Below are 19,441 nucleotides of genomic sequence, written 5' to 3'. Positions count from 1 at the left end.
AACCCTCTGCCATGGGCAGGGACACCTTCCACTAGGCCGGGTTGCTCAAGGCCCTGTCCAAAAAAGAATATATTTTAAAAAATTGTATATGGACAAATTCCAAACTAATAAGCAAATATGATGCTTATATCTATCCCTCGCACTCACCTTCCTAATCACCAGCCTTGCCCCATTGCTGGCATCCGAGAGAGGGACCAGTTACATGCAGCACCATCTTCTCAGCCACTGGTCAGACTCCATCTCTGTCCAGGCAACTCTACACCATCACCTCACCAAAGTGCAGTTGCATTTATTATTTGCTACCCATGCCTTGGTAATTTGGTTTATGAAACAGACAGATGCTCTTGTCACTCATTACAACATGCCCGTATGTCCGAATCTTCTGTGCGCAAGAACAAAACCAAGAGAGCCACAATGGTACCTCTGTGAGCCATCAGTCACTGACATCCCACCTCACAAAGTAACTAAGATGAAAGCTGTTTTACTTGAATATTGAACCAAAGAATAATCTGGATTTCCTGTTAACTCTCAATAATATTTTTCTCCTAAATTATCCACAGAGAAGAAACTTAACAAGATGGAAGAATTTTTTTCTTTTCCAATTCAATATTGGAGGCTTGATCAGAAGAGTAGTAGACAATTCTTCACTTGCAATGAGCATATTCCAACTGCTTTGACAGCACAGAATTTAGCCTAAATTTTATCTTTCACCTCTTTAACTCATTATATAAACAGATTCCACAATGCCACCAGGATGAAACTCCGCACAAATTACAGGAGGACAAAGGCACGTTTCCATTGAGTTTTCATGGGCAATTTCGTTGAACTCTGGATTAATATGTATGGAGAAAAAACAGTTTAAATTACTTTAAGATAGCTAAAATTGTATAGTACCAGAGATTAAAGAGCATTGAAACTTTCCAACTGAGATATTTTATCACCATTATACAGGAAACAGTGTCTTTTAACATGGAAAAGAGAGGAAGGAGGCTGAAGAATAGTGTTTAGTCAAAAAATTGACCAACATAGCTAAAAAATTGCCTTAATTACCCTGATAATTGTGGAAAATGCCACCTTAGAAGCCCATGGGCTGCAGAAAGAACGTCTACTTTCAGTCGCCTCTCCATTCTTAGTTCTTTGGTGGACACTGTGCCAAGTGGCCAATGGATGCTGTTTGCTTATATGAATACAAAACAGAAGGATAGAAACAAAAATGGGCATTTCACCAACCAAGGGTGTTGGATATGGTCTATCTAACCTGAGGTTAGACTGGAAACCAACTCAAAATGAAAAGCTTTACCCATACAGATGAACCCATACATGTGCTTATGTACTCTTAGCTGAGGTTATCAGGACTGACAGTGGGTTCTAGAGCCCAAAAGCACCTCCTTGAGAAAGCAGCCATCTTCTGGCCCTGAAATAGTTACATCTGATCATCACTGAGGAAAAGGGAAACTTTACACATTGTAACAATCTCAAGTCTCCATCTTTCTGGAAAGCATGAAATCAGAAGCATAAAAAATGACACCACAGGACCTTGTAAGAGAGTTAAGAGCATATTCATTAGAAATGAAATACAAAATACAATGATGCTGCAGGTCAGGGGGCAGCAGGCAAATAAGACCCCCACCATTCCCTACCCTCACCCCAATCCAAGGAATGCACCTATATAATACAAATTAGAGATTTCCAACAGCGGGGAGAGGAGGGGTTTTACAAAGTGATTTTCTTGCTATACAGAAAATATATTATTTGCTGGAAGTCACTGCTGAGCTTTTAGGGGCCCAGGGTCAGTCACTGCTCAGGAAAGCCCCTGGAGGCATTGACCCCTACTGCTTCCCCACCAGTTTACTGAACACATCATAGATCTCTGGCTTTTCCTGGGCAAACTGCTCAGCTGTATTCTTCTGTAGCCAGTCGGATGAACGCATCTGTTGCTGCAGGAGGCCAATAAGGTCACCAAGGTTGGAGCTACTGGCACAGGTAGGCTCCTGGTGGCGCGACACAAAAATGACTTCATCTGTGCTATCTGCTTTGCCATCCTGTTCTGACTGACAAGGCTGCTCCTTCTCCTCAGCCAGTATCTCCTGCTCCCGCTCTTCCAAAACCTTGCGGATCCGTTGCATACCTGCAGTAGTATAAGGAGAAACACTAGTGGATTAGTTTAAGCCACAAGTATCCCCACATCCATCCAATCCAGAAAAAAATTCAAAGGATGCAAGGAAATGGACTTGGTACGTTCCTCTTCATCAGGGACTGTAGTGACAGGACAAGGGGTGGTGGGTGCAGACTTGAACAGGAGAAGTTCAGGTTGGATATAAGGAAGAAGTTCTTCCCTGTGAGGCTGGTGAGGCACTGGCACAGGTTGCCCAGAGAACTGGTAAATGTAAATGGCCAGTAAAGCCCTGGCAGTGTTCAAGGCCAGGTTGGACAGAGCCTTGGGTGACATTGTCTAGTGTGAGGTGTCCCTGCCCATGGCAGCAGGGTTGGAACTAGATGGTCTGAAGGTCCTTTGCAACCCTAACTATTTCATGATTCTATAATAAATGGAGGAAAAACTGAGAAGACAAGAGGATAAAGACAATAGAGTCAGTTTAGGTTTAAAGAGAGGAGGAAACAGAAATTCTGATGGAAGAAAAAAAGACTACTGACCTAACTGTAGCCGGTGGGTCTTGTCAGCAAAGATGATGCGGAACCATCCAGGCTCACTGCACTCAAAGGCTTTACCACAGGACAGGAGGACCTTGTTATCCAGAAAACGCTTCCAGAGCAGCATCTCCTCCTCAAATGTGCCTGTCTTAAGGTACTAGGAGAGTCAGCAGAAAGACCAGAGGTTAGTAACATACATGCTACATCACTGAGATCCTCATGAATTTGTGATTCCCATGAGGTCTGCAAAGGCCGGGGAGACACCTTTTACCTCTGAAGTACAGCAGTTGTGATATAAAGGAAGAAATGGGGAGGAAAGTGGCTTGAGAGCAGTAAGATTCCTGCAGGGAGGGAAATGCACAGACAGACGAAAGGAAAAGAACGGACAGAAATACCAGGTAGCTTTCCCTCTGCTCATCAGACAACAGATTTGTTGAAACAAAGCGCTTATCACAATGTTAAGCCTTCCTTTAGATGCAGCTGCACTACGTGCCTGCCCTCACCCCAGGAGAAGCCTGCCCTAAGACTACCAACCTTTCGGAAATCAATCCAGACAAAGAAGCCTGCATTGCGGTTGAGGAAAGGAACCCCAAGAGTCTTCAGCTCATCTGTCACATATGTATGGGCAGCCTTTAGGCGGGCATGGTTGGCCCTCAGGTATACCTGGTTGATCCAGTCTGACCAGAAGGAGAAGATAAAGAGAACAAAAATCATGAACTGAGGAAGAATTCAGATCTGTTTGAGTTTCCAAAACACTCACAGAGACTTTTTCCATCTCACCCTTCACCTCCTCGGTTTCCTGTTTCTCCAAATAGCAAAAAGAGGGGCAAGAACTATCTAGCAGTTTCAAGTCTGTGCAGAAGAGTATCTTCTTGACCTCTCTAAGGAAGTTTCCCTCCATTCATAGCTCTTCGTTTTTGTGGACTGTTTAACACTCCATAGAAGGCAAAGCTAGAAATCCAGTTCCATTTCCCTCATCCCACAAGCTTGTATTCTGTTTCTGCTCAGCTGGTTTTACACAACACTGCCTATTTCTATACAAATAGCTATCACATTCCTGTAATTCTGCTGATCAGGAGCTTCGCAGAAATGGTCCTTTTCTGTAGAAATGTCACCTCGTGTTCCATGGGCAGCTTCACGATTACAGAAGACTGTCAAACAGGAGACCACTTGGGAAAGCAAGGGGCAGAGGGATGCCCCAGGTACAAAGACATATGGAACAGCAGAGGATCACACATGGAGCTACTGACTCACCTCTGTCTCTAAGCAGCTGTGCAACCTTGTGCTGGACAGATCCACAAACCCCATGGAAATAACACAAAGAAGCCACTGCATTAGCAACGTCTTGGTTCTCTGTATATAAAGTACCAAAACGAATCCCAGAGACAGCAAAATCCTGCAGAAGACCAAGAGACACTACTTTATTACACAGGAAGACCAGGATCCTATTACTACTGCCTTGTTCTTTCCAGCATGAGGAACCTGAGGACACCAGGTCAACGCTACCAGCCAGGAAGCCACGGCATGATGGCAACCAGCACTCACCTTGGTTATTCCCCACATCACATGAGTCCGCTGTGGATCAGGCAATCTGTATGTAGAAGGATGCAGATGAGCAGTTAGTTTCATAGGTGCTGAAGCTTTTGGATCACCAGTGCAGCATTGCAGAAACAGAGAGGCAGCATTACACAATGACAGACACTGCAGCACGGAACATCAGTCAAGTAGGGAGAATTCAAATCCAATCTAACCTTAGAAGATAGGAACTCCTTGGAACTAGTTTTAGACATGAGTTTTAAATATTTCAGATATGCAGATACCTGCAAGTGCTGAATTTCATGAGCAGATTTCCTGCACATATGAAGCTTGTACATAGAATGCCAGAAATCAGGCTTGTGCCAATGTAACTGCCAAGAATTAAGTAATTTTCTTTTACATCCAAGCCCAGCAACACTGAGCTAACACTTCACCAAGTGCACTTTATTTCCTTTAATTGAGCATGAAAAGAAAGACAGCACCACTGGTGAAAACTAGAAATTAAAGGCAAACAAACAAAAGCACCCAAAGAAAACCAAACAAAACCCCACTATATTTTTAAAGGTGAGATTTGTAAAGTTTTTCATCTCATTAAATCAATACCTAATAAAACCAATCCTCCAGCCTGCAATAACACTGTGATCCATGACTACTGTGTGAAAAAAAGAAAGTAAACAGCAACAGAAAGTCTTTACAGGCATCAACAGAAACATAGGAAAGAGGTAACAAAGTTTAGATAGGAAGAAAAGCCTCATTCTCAACACATTAAACAGCTGTTCCCGGTTTTGGGGACTGTCACAAGCAAATACCAAAGCACACATTGAAAGATGTATCCCAACAGAAAACTAACCACCATTTTCCACTTGCTAGATGGCACTTGACAAAATGCATTTGCCACTCAGAAATTACAAAAAGGAGGAAATGGGCATAAGGCAGAATTTGCGAGCTCATGACTTAACTTCCAGTCACAAGTTCTCAGCAAGGCATCATGTTGAACTGTCACTGGAAGATGGCCAGGGAATAGGAGCTGATTTTACCTGTCCATGCCCAGGACACTGTGAAACGTGGCTGATTCATCAAAAACTGACAGCATGTAGATCTCATCTACTATCACATGCAATTCATGTCTGCAAAAAGACAAAATGGAGATTACAAAAGAAGGCTCTGGCTTAGAAACAGAGATAGATTCAGGCCTGCATAGACTTGCGCAAAGAAGAGGGACACCCAATTTTGCAGAAGTAAAACATTTTTCTCACAACTCAGAAGGTCCATTATGTGTACATTGAAGTGACTTGAGATATATTCCCCTGTCACCCACTGCAACCATGTAATGAGATAAATATTCAGTCATTTCGAATGCACCAGTGAAAATTAATTCCTGTACTACCCATCTAGAGTAAGTTTTATCATCATTCACTCAGAATCTCATGGATTCTGAATCTCAGAGAGTACCCATGATCCAGGATGAAGCTGGGAACCCATATTCATATATTTCTTTGTCTTTGCTCAGAAAAACTGTGAGGAAAGGAACACAGCTTCCTACCAGGGAAGCACAGCACCATAGTGTTTACTAGGACTACCACCATATAAAACTTGCATTCCTTGATGCAAGTTGCTTTGCTGCTCCAGATGACTGCACAGTCCATGTTCCCTTGTCTCCAGTACTCCCCTCTCCCCTCTTAAGCCCACTGTTTTGTGTGAATAGACTGATTGCCTGACTTAAAAGATATTCACAGATAAAGTCAGGGACAGCAAGCAATCCACCAGATTCTGGAAGCTGTATCTGACTCAGGATGCCTCAGCCTCCCAAACTGACGCACCTTTTAGCAAATTCCAGGTAATCCCGTAGCTCTGACAAGGAGTAGATGTCCCCAAGGGGATTTTGGGGATTCAGAAGAATTAAGGCCCTTACAGTGACACCCTGCAGAACACAACACAGTATTAAGAAAGCGCACATCATGGGGCAAATTTTCAGTCCCTCTTACTTGAGTGTGACACAAGATTCCCCTTAAGCCTCCAATGTGACTTTTACCTCAAAGGTTAGATTGTATGAGAAAGCTTTGAACCACAAATTAAGGGTGTTTTTTACTATTATATCACTTGAAAAGTGAACCGAGGACAAGATTATAGAATGAATCTATGATTTTGAGAAGAGGAAGTCTGCCACAACTGTTTCCATTTGGTCAATCAATTAATGAGAAAGATGCTCTCAGCACAGAAGAGAACTTTTTCTCAGCTGTATCAGTAATTGGGAAGTAATTACTTCATGCCCATGAATGTGGCAAGAAAGATGGGAATTTGAGCTATGTGGATGCAAACCATTCTCATTTAAGCACACTTGGCTGAAGATGTCAGAGCCAGTAATGATCTAAAGATGCAGCTAAACGTATACAGGGCTTAGGACAACATCAAAACTTACAGACTAACTCTTCAGAAAGATGATACTCATCTACTTTTATTCTCTAGATTTGCACCTCTCACCCTCCTGCAAAAACTCTTGGTGTTCTTAGTGGAATCATGTGCGCTACTGCGTAGAGCAGTTTTGGGGTAACTCACCTTGCCTTTCTGAAGGATAAACCCTGGGTAATGCTCACTTTCTAGTGCATGTCCAAGCACTTTTTATGTGTGATATGAATGGGTTCCAGTGCTTTGTGAATGATCTGGTACCTTGGCTTATCCTTTCTGCTGTGACCAGGCATAACACTAGGAGGTTCCCCCTAAGACTGCCCCTGAGTTTGCCTGATTTTAGGTGATCTACAAGGACAACTGGAAAGCCAGGGGCTACGTTTTGCTCTTCAAGGCTGGCACTTCTGGGATGTGCCACCTCAAACATACTGTAGTCTTAACTGGTGATGTGAAGCTCAGTTAAACTCACCTCTGCCCGGGCATCCTGCAAGGCCTTTTCCAGTTTTTCCACTGTAAGCTGAAAAGGCCGAGTGCTTGTTCCAGTAATCTGAAAGACATCACAAAGATAAAAAAAGGCCAAGTTATTTCAGTAGAGTCTGCCTGGAGCCAACCCCCTGAGAAAAGTTCCCCAAAAGAAAATAAAACCCCAACTATAATGACCTAGGAACCATCTTCTTATCCTTTTATACTACAGAGATAACAAATAAATAAATAAAGTCAAAGAAATATGTTCACCATAGGCTGGCCACACACAGAATTCTCTGCTTATCCTTGAATAAATAAAACTATGCAAGATCTCTATCTGCTCTTCCACCCCTGCAACCATTTTTAGTGGGACAGTACATACTTCTGTCTCCAAGGCTCAAAATGACCATTTTTTCCCTCACAAGAACCATTACTGGGAGTAAGATACAATAAAAGGACAAGACTGGAATCCAGATTTTCAGTCTCAAACTTCCTTGCAAATTATGTGCCAAACTTCCCAGCAATAAATTGGGAAAATGGCCACAGGCTGCTGCCCAATCTTGTTCTGAGGATTGCTTTCAGAGGTTCCCAAAGCTTGGCTCTTTCTAGCATCAATTACTTTTAAACTGGTTGGTATTCCTTCAGATCTTACCTTACTGTCTAAATAGGCATACACCAGCTTGACATTACCATAGAGGAAGACACTCTGGGTGATACCACCATAAAAGGGAGTAGCAATCAGAACAGCTTCTGGAACCAAGAAAACAAGGTTGGTTATCAATAGGTCACAGTCCTTCTCTCTCTTCTAATGTACGTCAGCTAAACATGAAAGCTGTTTTACAGCTGTGCCCTCTGGAAACACTGCAATATTACTGCCTTTCCCTCCACTTTATTTTTACATTAATTCTTATATCTTCTGCAAGGACCCAGGTAAAACATGAGTATAGCCCACATTTAGGTCTAACAACCACAAAGAGTGGGCAAGACACTAGGTGTGAGTGTATGATGTGTAGATCGTGGAGATGATTAATTTCCTAGCACAATCTTGCACGGAACAAGAACTTCACAGCAGGCCAAGGCCAATTCCACTACTTCACTTCCATCAAACAACATTTAAACAGACTAACACATTATTTCCAAGCAAAAATAAACATTAAAAACATCTCCCAACCATCTACTTACCCCCTGGATCACAAAGGACTGTAGCTAACGCAGAAAATAAAGAGCCACAACCATTTAAAACGATCACCTACAGGAGAAAGAGAGAAGTTAGTGATATATCGGCCCATAGAAAGAAAACACTATAACAGAATAATTTCTGACTATATCACTGAATTATATTTCCTCTCCAATTCTCTAGCATGGATGTTCCCAGAATTTTCCTGCTGAAATCCCACTTCCACCAGAAATAACTTTAATCCTGTTCTTTGTTTCAGAGACACTTTGTCCTGGTGCCATTCCTGATTCTAATAAGCAATAGAAAAAGAGTAGGCTTTTAAATAGGGAATAAAATGGGGAGTAGTTCTGAACTGCTAGAAAAGCAAACTGCTTTTCATCAGCTAATACTCTGTTATCATCTGTTCACGGTAACATCAGCTTTGACCTCTTGCCAAACTTTTCAAAAGTGGAACCACTCTCCTGTACAGGAGGAGGTTTGACTCCTGCTTCTAGAAGACAGATGCTCACACGTCCCATGAGTTTCACTTCAAGCATCAGGCAGAATCTGCTGCCTTGGAGAAGCAAGGGTCAGTAAACCGATCACTGGTAACTTCAGTTCACATGAAGTATGGGCTTCTGCCGAATTACTGCAGCCAGAAAAGCAATGGCTGCACCAGCTTTTACAGGATAAAACTGATTTTTGTCCTGCAGTGTAACAGCAGAATGGGATGAAATTAAACTCAACTGAAACAATGGGCACTCTTCGTCAAGGCTGAGGGATACAGGCACAGTAGGCACCAGAAAAGAATAAGGGGATGAAAACACAAAGCCCCACAGAGAGCAAAGGCATAAAGAGCTGGCACACAACTGTGAAGCATAAGGAAAATATACAGTAGACCCAAAGTGTTTTGGCTGAAGTGCGCATCAAAAGCTACTGAAATGGCTATGAATCAATCCCATTTACATGATTAAAGGCTGTCATCTTACCAAATCATTTGTTAAAAAAAAAAAGAAGATGAAACTGTTTGACAACAAATGGCAATACATTAGAATAGACACCAATGGAAAGTGGGTTACCCACATTTTCTGCCTTAAGAGGTGCAGGGGCCTTGCAGTAATAGGTCAAAAATCGAGCCACTTCCTCCCGTAAACTGAGAAAGACACAAAAGCAAATATTGATTCAGCTTATCCTCCAAGAGGCTGGGCTTCCCCAGGTCCACGTCTCAGGAAAATAAAGCCAGGGCACAGTACAGGCTGGTGAAAATAGCCAGAAAACAGGATAGCTCAGGCCCATGCCAGAGACATGACTTTTATACATGGCAAAGGTGTCACGGATAATTGTCAATAATCGTGCATACATTTCTGATGAGCTTTAACTGAGGCACCAAAGAGAAGGATTAAAGTCCCCCAAGTTTACTATGTTTCAAAGAAATGTTTGGAGTTACCTAGTTTGTTAATGTATACACTGCTTTTAAAACTTTGTTTGCTTTAGAAAATTTGTATCTTCTCTCACATAAAATGATTTTTAACTGGATGAACTGGTAATTTACAGTTTTGCAAAGAAAAAGATGATTAAATGACCTAGAAAAGTGGTATGTATTCATCCATTCTGCTTATCAGACAAGAAGTCAAAAAGAGAAGAGTTATAGAAAAGAGAAGACTTACAACATATGTCCTGTCCAGTCGGGATACTGAAGCAGTGGAGGCTCCATCAGATTCATGTCAGTCTGTGTCAGCTGCAAGCAACAAAGAAGAACCATTAAAAGCCTAATCAGTAATATTGGAAACACGGACATAGACGGGATCCATATACAGGTACATGCCTGTGCATGCACACACACATGTGCAACTTCAACAGCTGTAAAACTGGATTGAGAAAGCCACTGACCATCAAAATTAACGCAGCTTGGAGAAGCAAAGACCAGCAAATTGATCTGTGATAAGTTCAGGTTATATGAAGCACAGGGTTCTGCTAAGTTATTGAAGCCAAAACTTCTCTGCATGGAGATCTACAAAAGGGATGCGGAATGGGCAATGCACACGATGCCCATAATGAAGATGCCTGCAGAAGACTGTCAGCAAGAGAAGCAACCCAAAGAGTCCCAAAGGGTGTTCCAAGCTCCGAGGACAAGAGCTTTCAGCTGGAAAGTAAGTCACAGTTGTGAAAGCTCAGCTCTAGACTGTCAGAAAAAGACAGAAAGGATTTCGAATCACAGATAGGCATTTTCTTTAATAAACTTGCAATATATTATTTTTTAATGAATTCTAGCTTTCATTTATACCTCAGTTCCAAGCTACTGCAGCTCCTTCAGATGTATAATTCTGATAAGTTTTCATAAGTGTTAAACAGGAGCTTTCAAAATACAGGAGAAAAATGAAATAATCTTCTTAATAATTCTTCCCTGGGGCAGGCACTTTGTTCCTTATTAAGAGTTCACTCTGACCTCAAAACCAGATTCACCTGCAGAGTGGAGCCTTTCTTAATGTTTATATGTAGATAAAGTACGCACACTGCTTTCATCTAAGTATTTTCAAGGTCGTAAATATCAGGGTTTCACATAATCCAGTTCTTTGAAGTTGCAAGAGAAAGCACAGCGGTGATATGGGCACAGAGAAGAGAACATAAAGGGCAAAAACAAGTATTATGTACAATGTACCTTCCAAATATTTAACGGCAACCAGATCTATGAGTTAATATTAAAAAGGTGAGCGTGGGAGGACACAACAAGTAGGTGATAGTGCAGGGGAGGAGGGAAATTCAACATGCAGTGTGAAAGTTTCTCACATGATAACAAACCCACAATATTGTGTACTGGTGTTTTAATAACTGGTGCCAAGCTCTGGAGTTTAAGACACTGTCCTTATCCCATGCAGAATTACAACCTGGTAGTATAGGATTAAAATCCTTCATTCTGCTGTAGGTGTTCTTGAAGCCTACGTAGCACAGAACTGTGCCTCCTTTAGATTTCCCTCCTAAACTTATCTAGAGAATGCAACATAAAACGTATCAGAGTTTTCCAAAAGCTACTGTAATAAAGAGGAGAACCCTTAAACGGTAAGGAAAACAGATGGGCCAACTGAAGGGCAATGGAGCTGGTGAAGGGTCAGGAGAATAAGTCTTACGAGGAACAGCCGAGGGACCTGGAGGAGTTTAGTCTGGAGAAGAGAAGGCTCAGGGGGGACCTTATTGCTCTCTACAACTGCCTGACAGGAGGATGGAGCCAGGAGGGGGCTGGTCTCTGCTCCCAAGGAACAAGGGATGGGACAAGAAGAAATAGCCTCAAGCTGCACCAGGGGAGGTTTAGATGGAGATGAGGAACAATTCCTTCCCCAGAGGGTGCTCAGGCATTGGAACAGGCTGCCCAGGGCAGGAGTCACTGTCCCTGGGGGTGTTCACACACCGTGTAGACGAGGCCCTCAGTGCCATGGGTTAGTGGTGGCCTTGGCAGTGCTGGGGAATGGTTGGACTTGATGATCTTAAAGGTTTTTTCCAACCTGGTTGATTCTACGATTCTATAAAAGGAATATCATCTGAGATCTCATGCCATGAAACATTTTCTAACTTAAGGGTCAAAAGTTGAAGACAGGAATCTGATAAGTTACTTTACTCAGTGGAAACAGTATTTCTTATCCCAAATAGCAACAAATCATTTGCCTACGATCCCACATGGTGCTGCATTCAGTGAATCCACACTGTAACTCTAGGTTGTGATAACTGAGAAGCTGGCAACAATATCTTTGTTCAGCTTGTGGCCACAAACATGATGGCTGATCTCACTACAGCCCACAAAGACTCATTTTCATAACAAGGCTAATTAAGATGCAGCTGACACCATCTCCCTCTGCACTACTTACGGCAGGCTTGGTGTTAGTTTAAGGGGAGAGGACAGTGAAGGAAGGAAGGTACCACCTATGCAGCCTAGAAGGCACCTTATCCGTGCAAGCAGCAGCTCTGCCTTACCTGTTCTTTTAGCTGGAAGGCGGAGTGGTGGGGTAGCATCCCCCCGAGTCAGTGGAGTGGCAGGTAGAAATAAAACAAGGATCACTCTGAGGGTGGGAAATCGTGGAATGGGAGCAACCATGAACTTCAAACCGCAGAGGCTGATTTCCCTCCCCACAGACAACTTCAGGCAGGAGAAAGTGCCGCCTGCCCATCTCACAGGATGCTCCTGGGCAGTGATTTTAATGCAAACCAAGAAGCATTCCTCTACAGCACAGTTGTTTTCTTTTGACTTTTTTCTATTTTTTGAGCATGCAACTGAACAAAGTGAGCAGGTAGCAGCTGACCAGGCTGATTTTGAGAGGGTTCAAGAGCTGCCACCATTCACTGCTGCCAACCTTGCACATTTTGGGCAAGTTCACAACTGGGTGTCCAAATTGTGTGACTTATAATGGACAGATGTGAAGATCCTTGAAATTAAATCGAGTTCAAACTTAATTTCAAAACCTCTGTATTGAATCAACTACTGTCAGCAGAAGAAAATAAAATGCATCTTAGTTTCATTTAGTTTTCTGAGCCAAATACGTCCCCAAAAGGAAATCCATTCTGAAGAGAAACAGAAGAATACCTTTGTTCCTCTCCTCCTGGAAAAATGACACACACAAGTGTACAAATAGCTGGATTCAAAAGTGACTTCCAACAAACGAAAAATTCACAATGAAAACCTTTGCCAGACAAACTTAAGCAACAGCAATAACTCCAGGGAAGCGCAAGCACCGAGGAGGAACTACACAGCAAATTCAATGTTTCTGTTTGGAATAGGACTTACCCGTTTAGACATCAGGTCAAAGCAGAGTTTATTCTCACTGGTGCCAAAGTTTATTATGCCCTAGAAAAAAGAAATAACTTATTGTTTATAGACACAAGAAACATGTGCAAAAATCACTTTAGCTATCACTTCTCTAAATAATTTGTTACCCTTCAGAGGGCTATCAGAAATCTGGAAAAGGCATATAGTGATAGGACATGGGGAATGGCTTTAAACTGACAGAGGGGAGATTTAGATGAGACCTTAGGCAGAAGTTCTTCCCTGTGAGGGTGCTGAGGCGCTGGCACAGGGTGCCCAGAGAAGCTGTGGCTGCCCCATCCCTGGCAGTGTTCAAGGCCAGGTTGGACACAGGGGCTTGGAGCAACCTGCTCTAGTGGAAGGTGTCCCTGCCTGTGGCAGGGGGTTGGAACTGGGTGAGCTTTAAGGTCCCTTCCAACCTTACCAATTCTATGGTTCTTTATCTTAAAGCATTTGTTTATCAGTCATTACCATTCAGCTCCACTCATTTGCTCAGAAATCACATAAATAGGTAGTCATGAAAAGTGGTCCAAATACTACATTTTCCCCTCTGGGGAGATGACCCCAAAGCTCCAGGTTTAGGATGTGACCTTGCTTATTTAGCACTACATTAGATCTTGAAGAGTTCAAACCTAGTAGCACATTTTCCTTATTGGAAGAGGTTGGGTAAATAAATCTTTAAAAAAGGGAAATTTAAGCAACTGTATGTTTTATGATGTTACTGAAGTACAGGTCCAATTTTAGGTATTTGTTTAAAAAGCTGCCTCCTACATAGACAACAGTTGGTGGAAGAGACAGTTTGCACATCATAATGCACCTTATATCAAAAACTTCACTGTGTTTTTCTATCTTTGAAATCTACTTTTCACCTCTCAACACAGTGTGACTAAAATCCGGGATAATAATCAAACATTTTGTAAGTTTCAAGCAATTCAGTATCCGAATGCAGGATCTATTTAAAAGTAATGCACAAATAGATCATCTGTATCTACTATACTTGTTGGTAATAATTTGCCTGGAAGAATTAACATTCAGCCTTTGTGCCACAAGGGGGGTCTGATGAGCTACTTACAACTGAGCAGCCAAGTGTAGTAAGGCAGAAAAAGCACTGTTAGTTAAAAATAATTTAAAAAGGTCTATATAGTTGTATCTCCTGCACCCATCACCTGCAACAATCAGATATAATCAGAGATGGTCAAGGAGAAACAGGAGCTCTGTTTGTTCCTGCAGATTTCTTACATCTTTCAAGGTCTACTACTGCTATTATTTCCCCCATAGGGAAACCAAGAGTGTGCACACCCGAGCTGAACATGGAGTTCACCTCTGATATACAGATGATATGCAAAACCACTTTTTATTTCTCTTCCTCAAACAGCTTGACTTGCCACGTATTAGTGAGACCAAAATAACTCCATTACTTTTAGCATATCTGTTCGCAAACCTCTAGGAAATCTTTAATCCTAGCAAGAATAACTTTGAGGTTTTCACTCACATTGGGGTTCTTGTCTTCATCATACTTGTCAGCATGATAAGCTTTGTACCCTTCCTCCGTGGAGCCACGGAAGATGCTGACAATGTTGCCACGAGCAGAGAGGTAGGGGCTTCTCTGGAAGTCGCTGGGGCTGCAGAAGCCGTGCATGTCAACCCTCCTCTTGGATAGCGTCCGAGCCCTCATCTCCTGCAGGTCTCCTCCTCCTCCTCCTCGTCCCATTCCTGTGATTTCAGACAGTGCCTGGCTGAAGTCCAAGCCCTGAGGCATTGCAACGGAGGAGGAGGAGCCGCTATGGCTCTGCTTGAGGATGCTGAGCATCTGAGCAAAGACATTGAACATGCGAAACTCATGCTCCCGCTCCAGTTCAAACCGGCGCTGCTCCAGCTGCATCCGGCGCTCCTCCACGTCCAAATCCCGCTGGAAGCGGCGTTCTTCCATCTGCAGAAATCGCTCTTCCATGCCCCGCTGAGATGTCAGGGTTTTCAGCAAGAGGTCATCGAGCGGGTCCTTCACGCGCTGCCCTTTCCGCTTTTTCCTCAGCCGATGCAAGGCGGAGAAGCCAGGCCGGGGAACCACGTTCTGGATCCGGGACGAGTTGGCCATGTTGGGCTCACTGAAACCTGTGGATATGGAAAAGAAAGGAAGAAAAATCAAATGTGCAGCAAGTAAAGCGGCATGGACATGGTCTGCTGCCTTCCCCTGCCTTTCTTAGGAAACACTCTTTGATCCACTGTAGGGTTTTATAGGAAAACCAAAGTAAAAGCTGCTTGGTACATGTTGAAGTTTGAGATTTTCTTCGAAGTTAACTTCCCACACTGGGCCCCCATTATGCTGTCAGCCCCAAACCCATACTCCGCCTCTGAAAGCACCTGCATGATTGTCAGTTCCCTCCACAACCACCATAGCAAAGAGGACATAGTGTGGTGGTTTAAACGCAGCCAGTTTAAACCATTCCTTCCTGATCTCTGACATTAACCTCAGCGGGGTTATCATAGAATTGTAGAATTATTGAATGGTTTGGGTTGGAAAGGACCTTAAGATCATCTAGTTCCAACTCCCTGCCAGGGGCAGGGACACCTCACACTAGACCATGTCACCCAAGGCTCTGTCCGACCTGGCCTGGAACACTGCCAGGGATGGAGCATTTACCACTTCTTTGGGCAGCCTGTTCCAGTCTCCCTCATCAAGCCGTGCTCTTCCACCTGCCTGTCCTAGTCTGGTTTGAAATCTCCAGGATTTCCAGGCTGCATCCTTCCGGGGAGCAAACCAATGGCCAAATGCACTATCAGTGCAGTAGTCTCATCTCCTGTAAACAGATAATGCTGTTTCTGCCAGTGACTTTCAAAAACATCTTTCCAAATCCTAACAAATAGCTTATAAAGCCAGGCAATGATTATTCCCAAGTATTCTTCATTGCTGAGTATCCTAAAAGACTAGATCCAGAAAACAGTTTAAAAGAACACAAGGAAAGTTTCACCTGCAGGTTTACAGCGTAGCCATGGCAGAAAAGGGTCTCCTGATACAATTCAGCATGAGGACCGCAGACAGCCCTGGTGATGTTCCAATGATACCAAAGAGCATGCAATTTCTTGTTTGTTTCAATACGGTTAAGCACTGTCAGCATTATATACAGAAATCGAGCACAAATGCCTAGCCCAGCTTGTGGTGACATTCCAGCCCTCGGGATTCCACACACAATATTTAGCCCAGCTCATTTTAGGTTTCATTTACCTGCAGCAAGATATGCTTTGGGAATGGCCAGAAAACTATGAATGCACCTTCCAGCCTTCTACTTTATAGCTTTGTGGGATGTGGAAAAACAAGGCTCCAAGCATCAGTGCGAAAACCAGGCGTCTATCTCTGCACCAGAAAATAGTATCTCTCTTTCTGGGAAACCAGGCAGAAACCTTACGCTGGAACGTAAAAGGCTCTCCCTACCTGAAGGTGAAACACTGGTTTCAATGGGAATCTCCACCCTGGAGATGGGAGAGTCGTTCTGGGCCCTCTCCAAGAAGGCTCTCTCCATCTCATGTTCTTCAGGGGAGCCCTGCTGGTAAGACATGGCTGGTGGGGGCTCTGGGGTCAAGCAGTGTTCATCAGAGTTCACCTCCTCACATTTGATCTCCATCAGTTCAGGGTGCTGGGAGTGTCCAAAGGGCAGGGCTGGGGAGGTGAACTGGTGGTGGTAGCTCTCCACCATGCTGCCCTGCAGCACTTGCTGAGCCATCATGCTGCCGCTCAGCGAGCTGTAGGCCAGGGCAGGCCGGCTGGTCAGCACCCGGTCCATCACCTCGTAGAACTTCCACGTCCTGCCGCCCCGCGGGGCTTTGCTGTTATCCTTGATCCGACGATACTCCAGCTTCATCTTCTTGATCTTCTCCCGGCACTGGTCGCCCGTCCGGTGGATGCCCTTCTCCCGCAGCACCTCGGCGATGCGGTTGAAGACGTGCTGGTTGCGCAAGCAGCTCTCCAGCTCCATCTGCACCGACTCGTCGGCCCAGAGCTGCAGCAGCTCCACCACCTCTGGGTCCGACCAGTTACTGCCGCGCTCGTACTTCTTACCCCGAAAATCCATCGCTCCCGAGCCCCGGCCGCGGGGCTGCGCGACGGGACGGGCGGTACCGGCGGGACGGGGGCGCCGAAGGGGGCCGGGGAAGGGGACGCGGCGGCAGCGGCGGCCCCGACGGGGCGGGCTGCGCCGGGGATCCCGCCCGCCGCTGGCCCCGGCCCGGTCCCGCCCGGGCGACGCACCTGCCCCGGCCCCGCTCCCTGCCCCGGCCCCCTCGGGGGGCCCGGGCCCCCCGCCGGGAGGGGACTCTCGCACCTTGGCCCTCGAGGGCGCCCGGCGGCCCCGCCTCCCCTCAGCCCCTAGCGGGCTGCGCGGCGGCCGGCACGGCTCGGCTCGGCTCGGCACGGCTTAGCCCATCCGCCAGAGCCGGGCGGAGCGAGCTAGCGGGGAGCCGGACCGGCATGTTCACATCCGGGGTGACGCACATGCGTGCAGCCTTATTCCGGGATAACGTTAGTCCGTGCCAGGCACTCGCCGGGCTCTCCGGGGTCGTGCCGGGCTGCGCGCAGTGCCGACGGGTCCCTCCCCCGGCCCGCCCCGTCCCGTCCCGCCGGCCGCTCCGCCCTCGGCCCGGCGCCAGGCAGCGCTGTGCCGCGCTGTACCAGTCCGTACCAAGCCGTGCCGGGCCACAGCATCTCCCCACGGTGGCTCGTCCGGCCCGTCACCGTGCTCGCCCCAGGGGAATGAGTGTCCGTGGGACTGCGGGCCCGGCTTGGCTGGAGCTGCGGGATGTGCAGCAGCAGCAGCAGCAGCCGGTGGTTGCGGTGTCCCCCCCCTCGGGTCATTCAGGCAGAGCTTGGGGATAAGTCGCTGCCTGCGGTCCCTGGGCTTGTGCGTCCAGTTGGGCTGTCTTACAGAGAGCTTAGAAGCAGCGGGGCTGGAGGGAGCAGGTGTTACATCGGTTGATTCTTCTATTTACCACCCCACGTCTGTTTGTTGTGTGGCTTAAATCCTTCCAAGTGTCTCCCGTCCTCTGCTACATCCCTGAATGGGATCATAGAATCACAGGCTGGTTTGGGTTGGAAAGGACCTTAAAGCTCATCCAATTCCAACCCCCTGCCACAGGCAGGGACACCTTACACTAGACCAAGTTGCTCCAAGCCCCTGTGTCCAACCTGGCCTTGAACACTGCCAGGGATGGGGCAGCCACAGCTTCTCTGGGCACCCTGTGCCAGTGCCTAGCTACTTTCAAGGTAAATAATTTCTTCCCAATATCTAATCTAAATCTACCTTCTCGCAGTTTAAATATCTCTATGAATAGTGATTTCACGGCCTCTCCAGGTGCCTGTTGCACTGCTTGACCATCCTCATCAGGATTTGTTTTTTGGCTTACTACCCAAGGGAAATTCCTTTGCTTTGTCCTGTGTCCTATTGCACCCTTTATTGCTGCCCTTCCTGAAGTGCTTAAATTAACAGGGACCAAACATATCTGCATAACCTCATCTAGATGAAGCTCAAAGCCCCATCCAACACGGCCTTGAAGACTTCCAGGGATGGGGCATCCACCACCTCTCTGGGCAACCTGTGCCAGTGTCTCACCTCCCTCAGTGTAAAATAAAATGGAGGGATGGAGGACTGCAGAGAACAAATACAGGATTTCTTACTTTTCCTCTACATCACCAGGTCGAACTCCCTACAGGGATCTGTGATTGCAGATCTCGAGATGGCTCCAAGCTGCGCTGGTGGCCCGTTGGTTTGGAAATCTCAGTCCAGACCTGAGCCTGGCAGGGTAAGGACTGAGCCCTAAGGCAGAGAATGAGCATAAAACCAGTCACTTATGAGAAAACCAGAACAGAACACAGTGTGCCCACATCCTGTACAGGCAAGCAGACACGCTGTGTACAGGCAAGCGTACAGGCTGTGAAGCACATACTAGGTTCGTGATTTTCCTTTTAGATGAAAAGATCTGCTCCATTGCAGCAGTGTAAGGTTTTTATCTTGTTAACTTCCTTCTGGATTTTAATAAATCATTCACGGCCTGTAAGATTCCATTTCTCGGTCTGTGAAATGGAAATAACAATATTGATCTTCATTACATTTTGGAAGATACTTTGAATACTGTCTTTAAGGGAAAAAACAAAAGACAAGGCTTAGCTTTAAAAAATTATACTGCCTTTCCTTATAGATAACGTATATTTCCTTTCCATATAACTTATGATTAGATGTTAGTTTGGGTTTTGTTTCCAGTGGTCTGCATAACTAGAGTTTGTATTTCCACACCGCCATAAGAAAGATGTGCTTTTCCTTTCCTAGGGTTTTTCATGGGAAAGGCACTCTATGTTCTATGTAATGTAAGGACATTTACACTGGCTGTGTACTGCAGTACACAAAGACCAGGGCAACAATGAATAGAGCCACTGATGATAGAGGTTTAATAGT

General features: G+C 45.2%; 1 protein-coding gene across 2 annotated transcripts; it reads right to left on the bottom strand.

Annotated features, from left to right (window-relative positions):
- Window positions 1-1,540: 1,540 nt before the first annotated feature.
- Window positions 1,541-17,135, bottom strand: ACCS (1-aminocyclopropane-1-carboxylate synthase homolog (inactive)). Of its 2 annotated transcripts, XM_030482337.1 has the most exons (16): window positions 16,432-17,135; window positions 14,494-15,113; window positions 12,984-13,043; window positions 12,176-12,187; window positions 9,880-9,950; window positions 9,296-9,365; window positions 8,239-8,305; window positions 7,709-7,806; window positions 7,061-7,138; window positions 6,006-6,106; window positions 5,223-5,312; window positions 4,195-4,240; window positions 3,904-4,045; window positions 3,184-3,326; window positions 2,653-2,806; window positions 1,541-2,128 (listed from the first exon to the last, which is right to left on the bottom strand). In XM_030482337.1, the coding sequence occupies exons 1-16, from the start codon at window positions 17,066-17,068 to the stop codon at window positions 1,830-1,832; spliced, it is 2,688 nt and encodes an 895-aa protein (XP_030338197.1). In that variant the 5' UTR covers window positions 17,069-17,135; the 3' UTR covers window positions 1,541-1,829. The 2 variants fall into 2 exon arrangements, with proteins under 2 accessions (XP_030338197.1, XP_030338198.1); XM_030482338.1 differs by lacking the exon at window positions 12,176-12,187.
- Between the last annotated feature and the right edge of the window lie 2,306 nt (window positions 17,136-19,441).

This window comes from Strigops habroptila, chromosome 4, assembly GCF_004027225.2.
Source record: "Strigops habroptila isolate Jane chromosome 4, bStrHab1.2.pri, whole genome shotgun sequence".
NCBI lineage: Eukaryota > Metazoa > Chordata > Aves > Psittaciformes > Psittacidae > Strigops > Strigops habroptila.
This window is presented reverse-complemented; position numbering and strand designations above follow the sequence as displayed.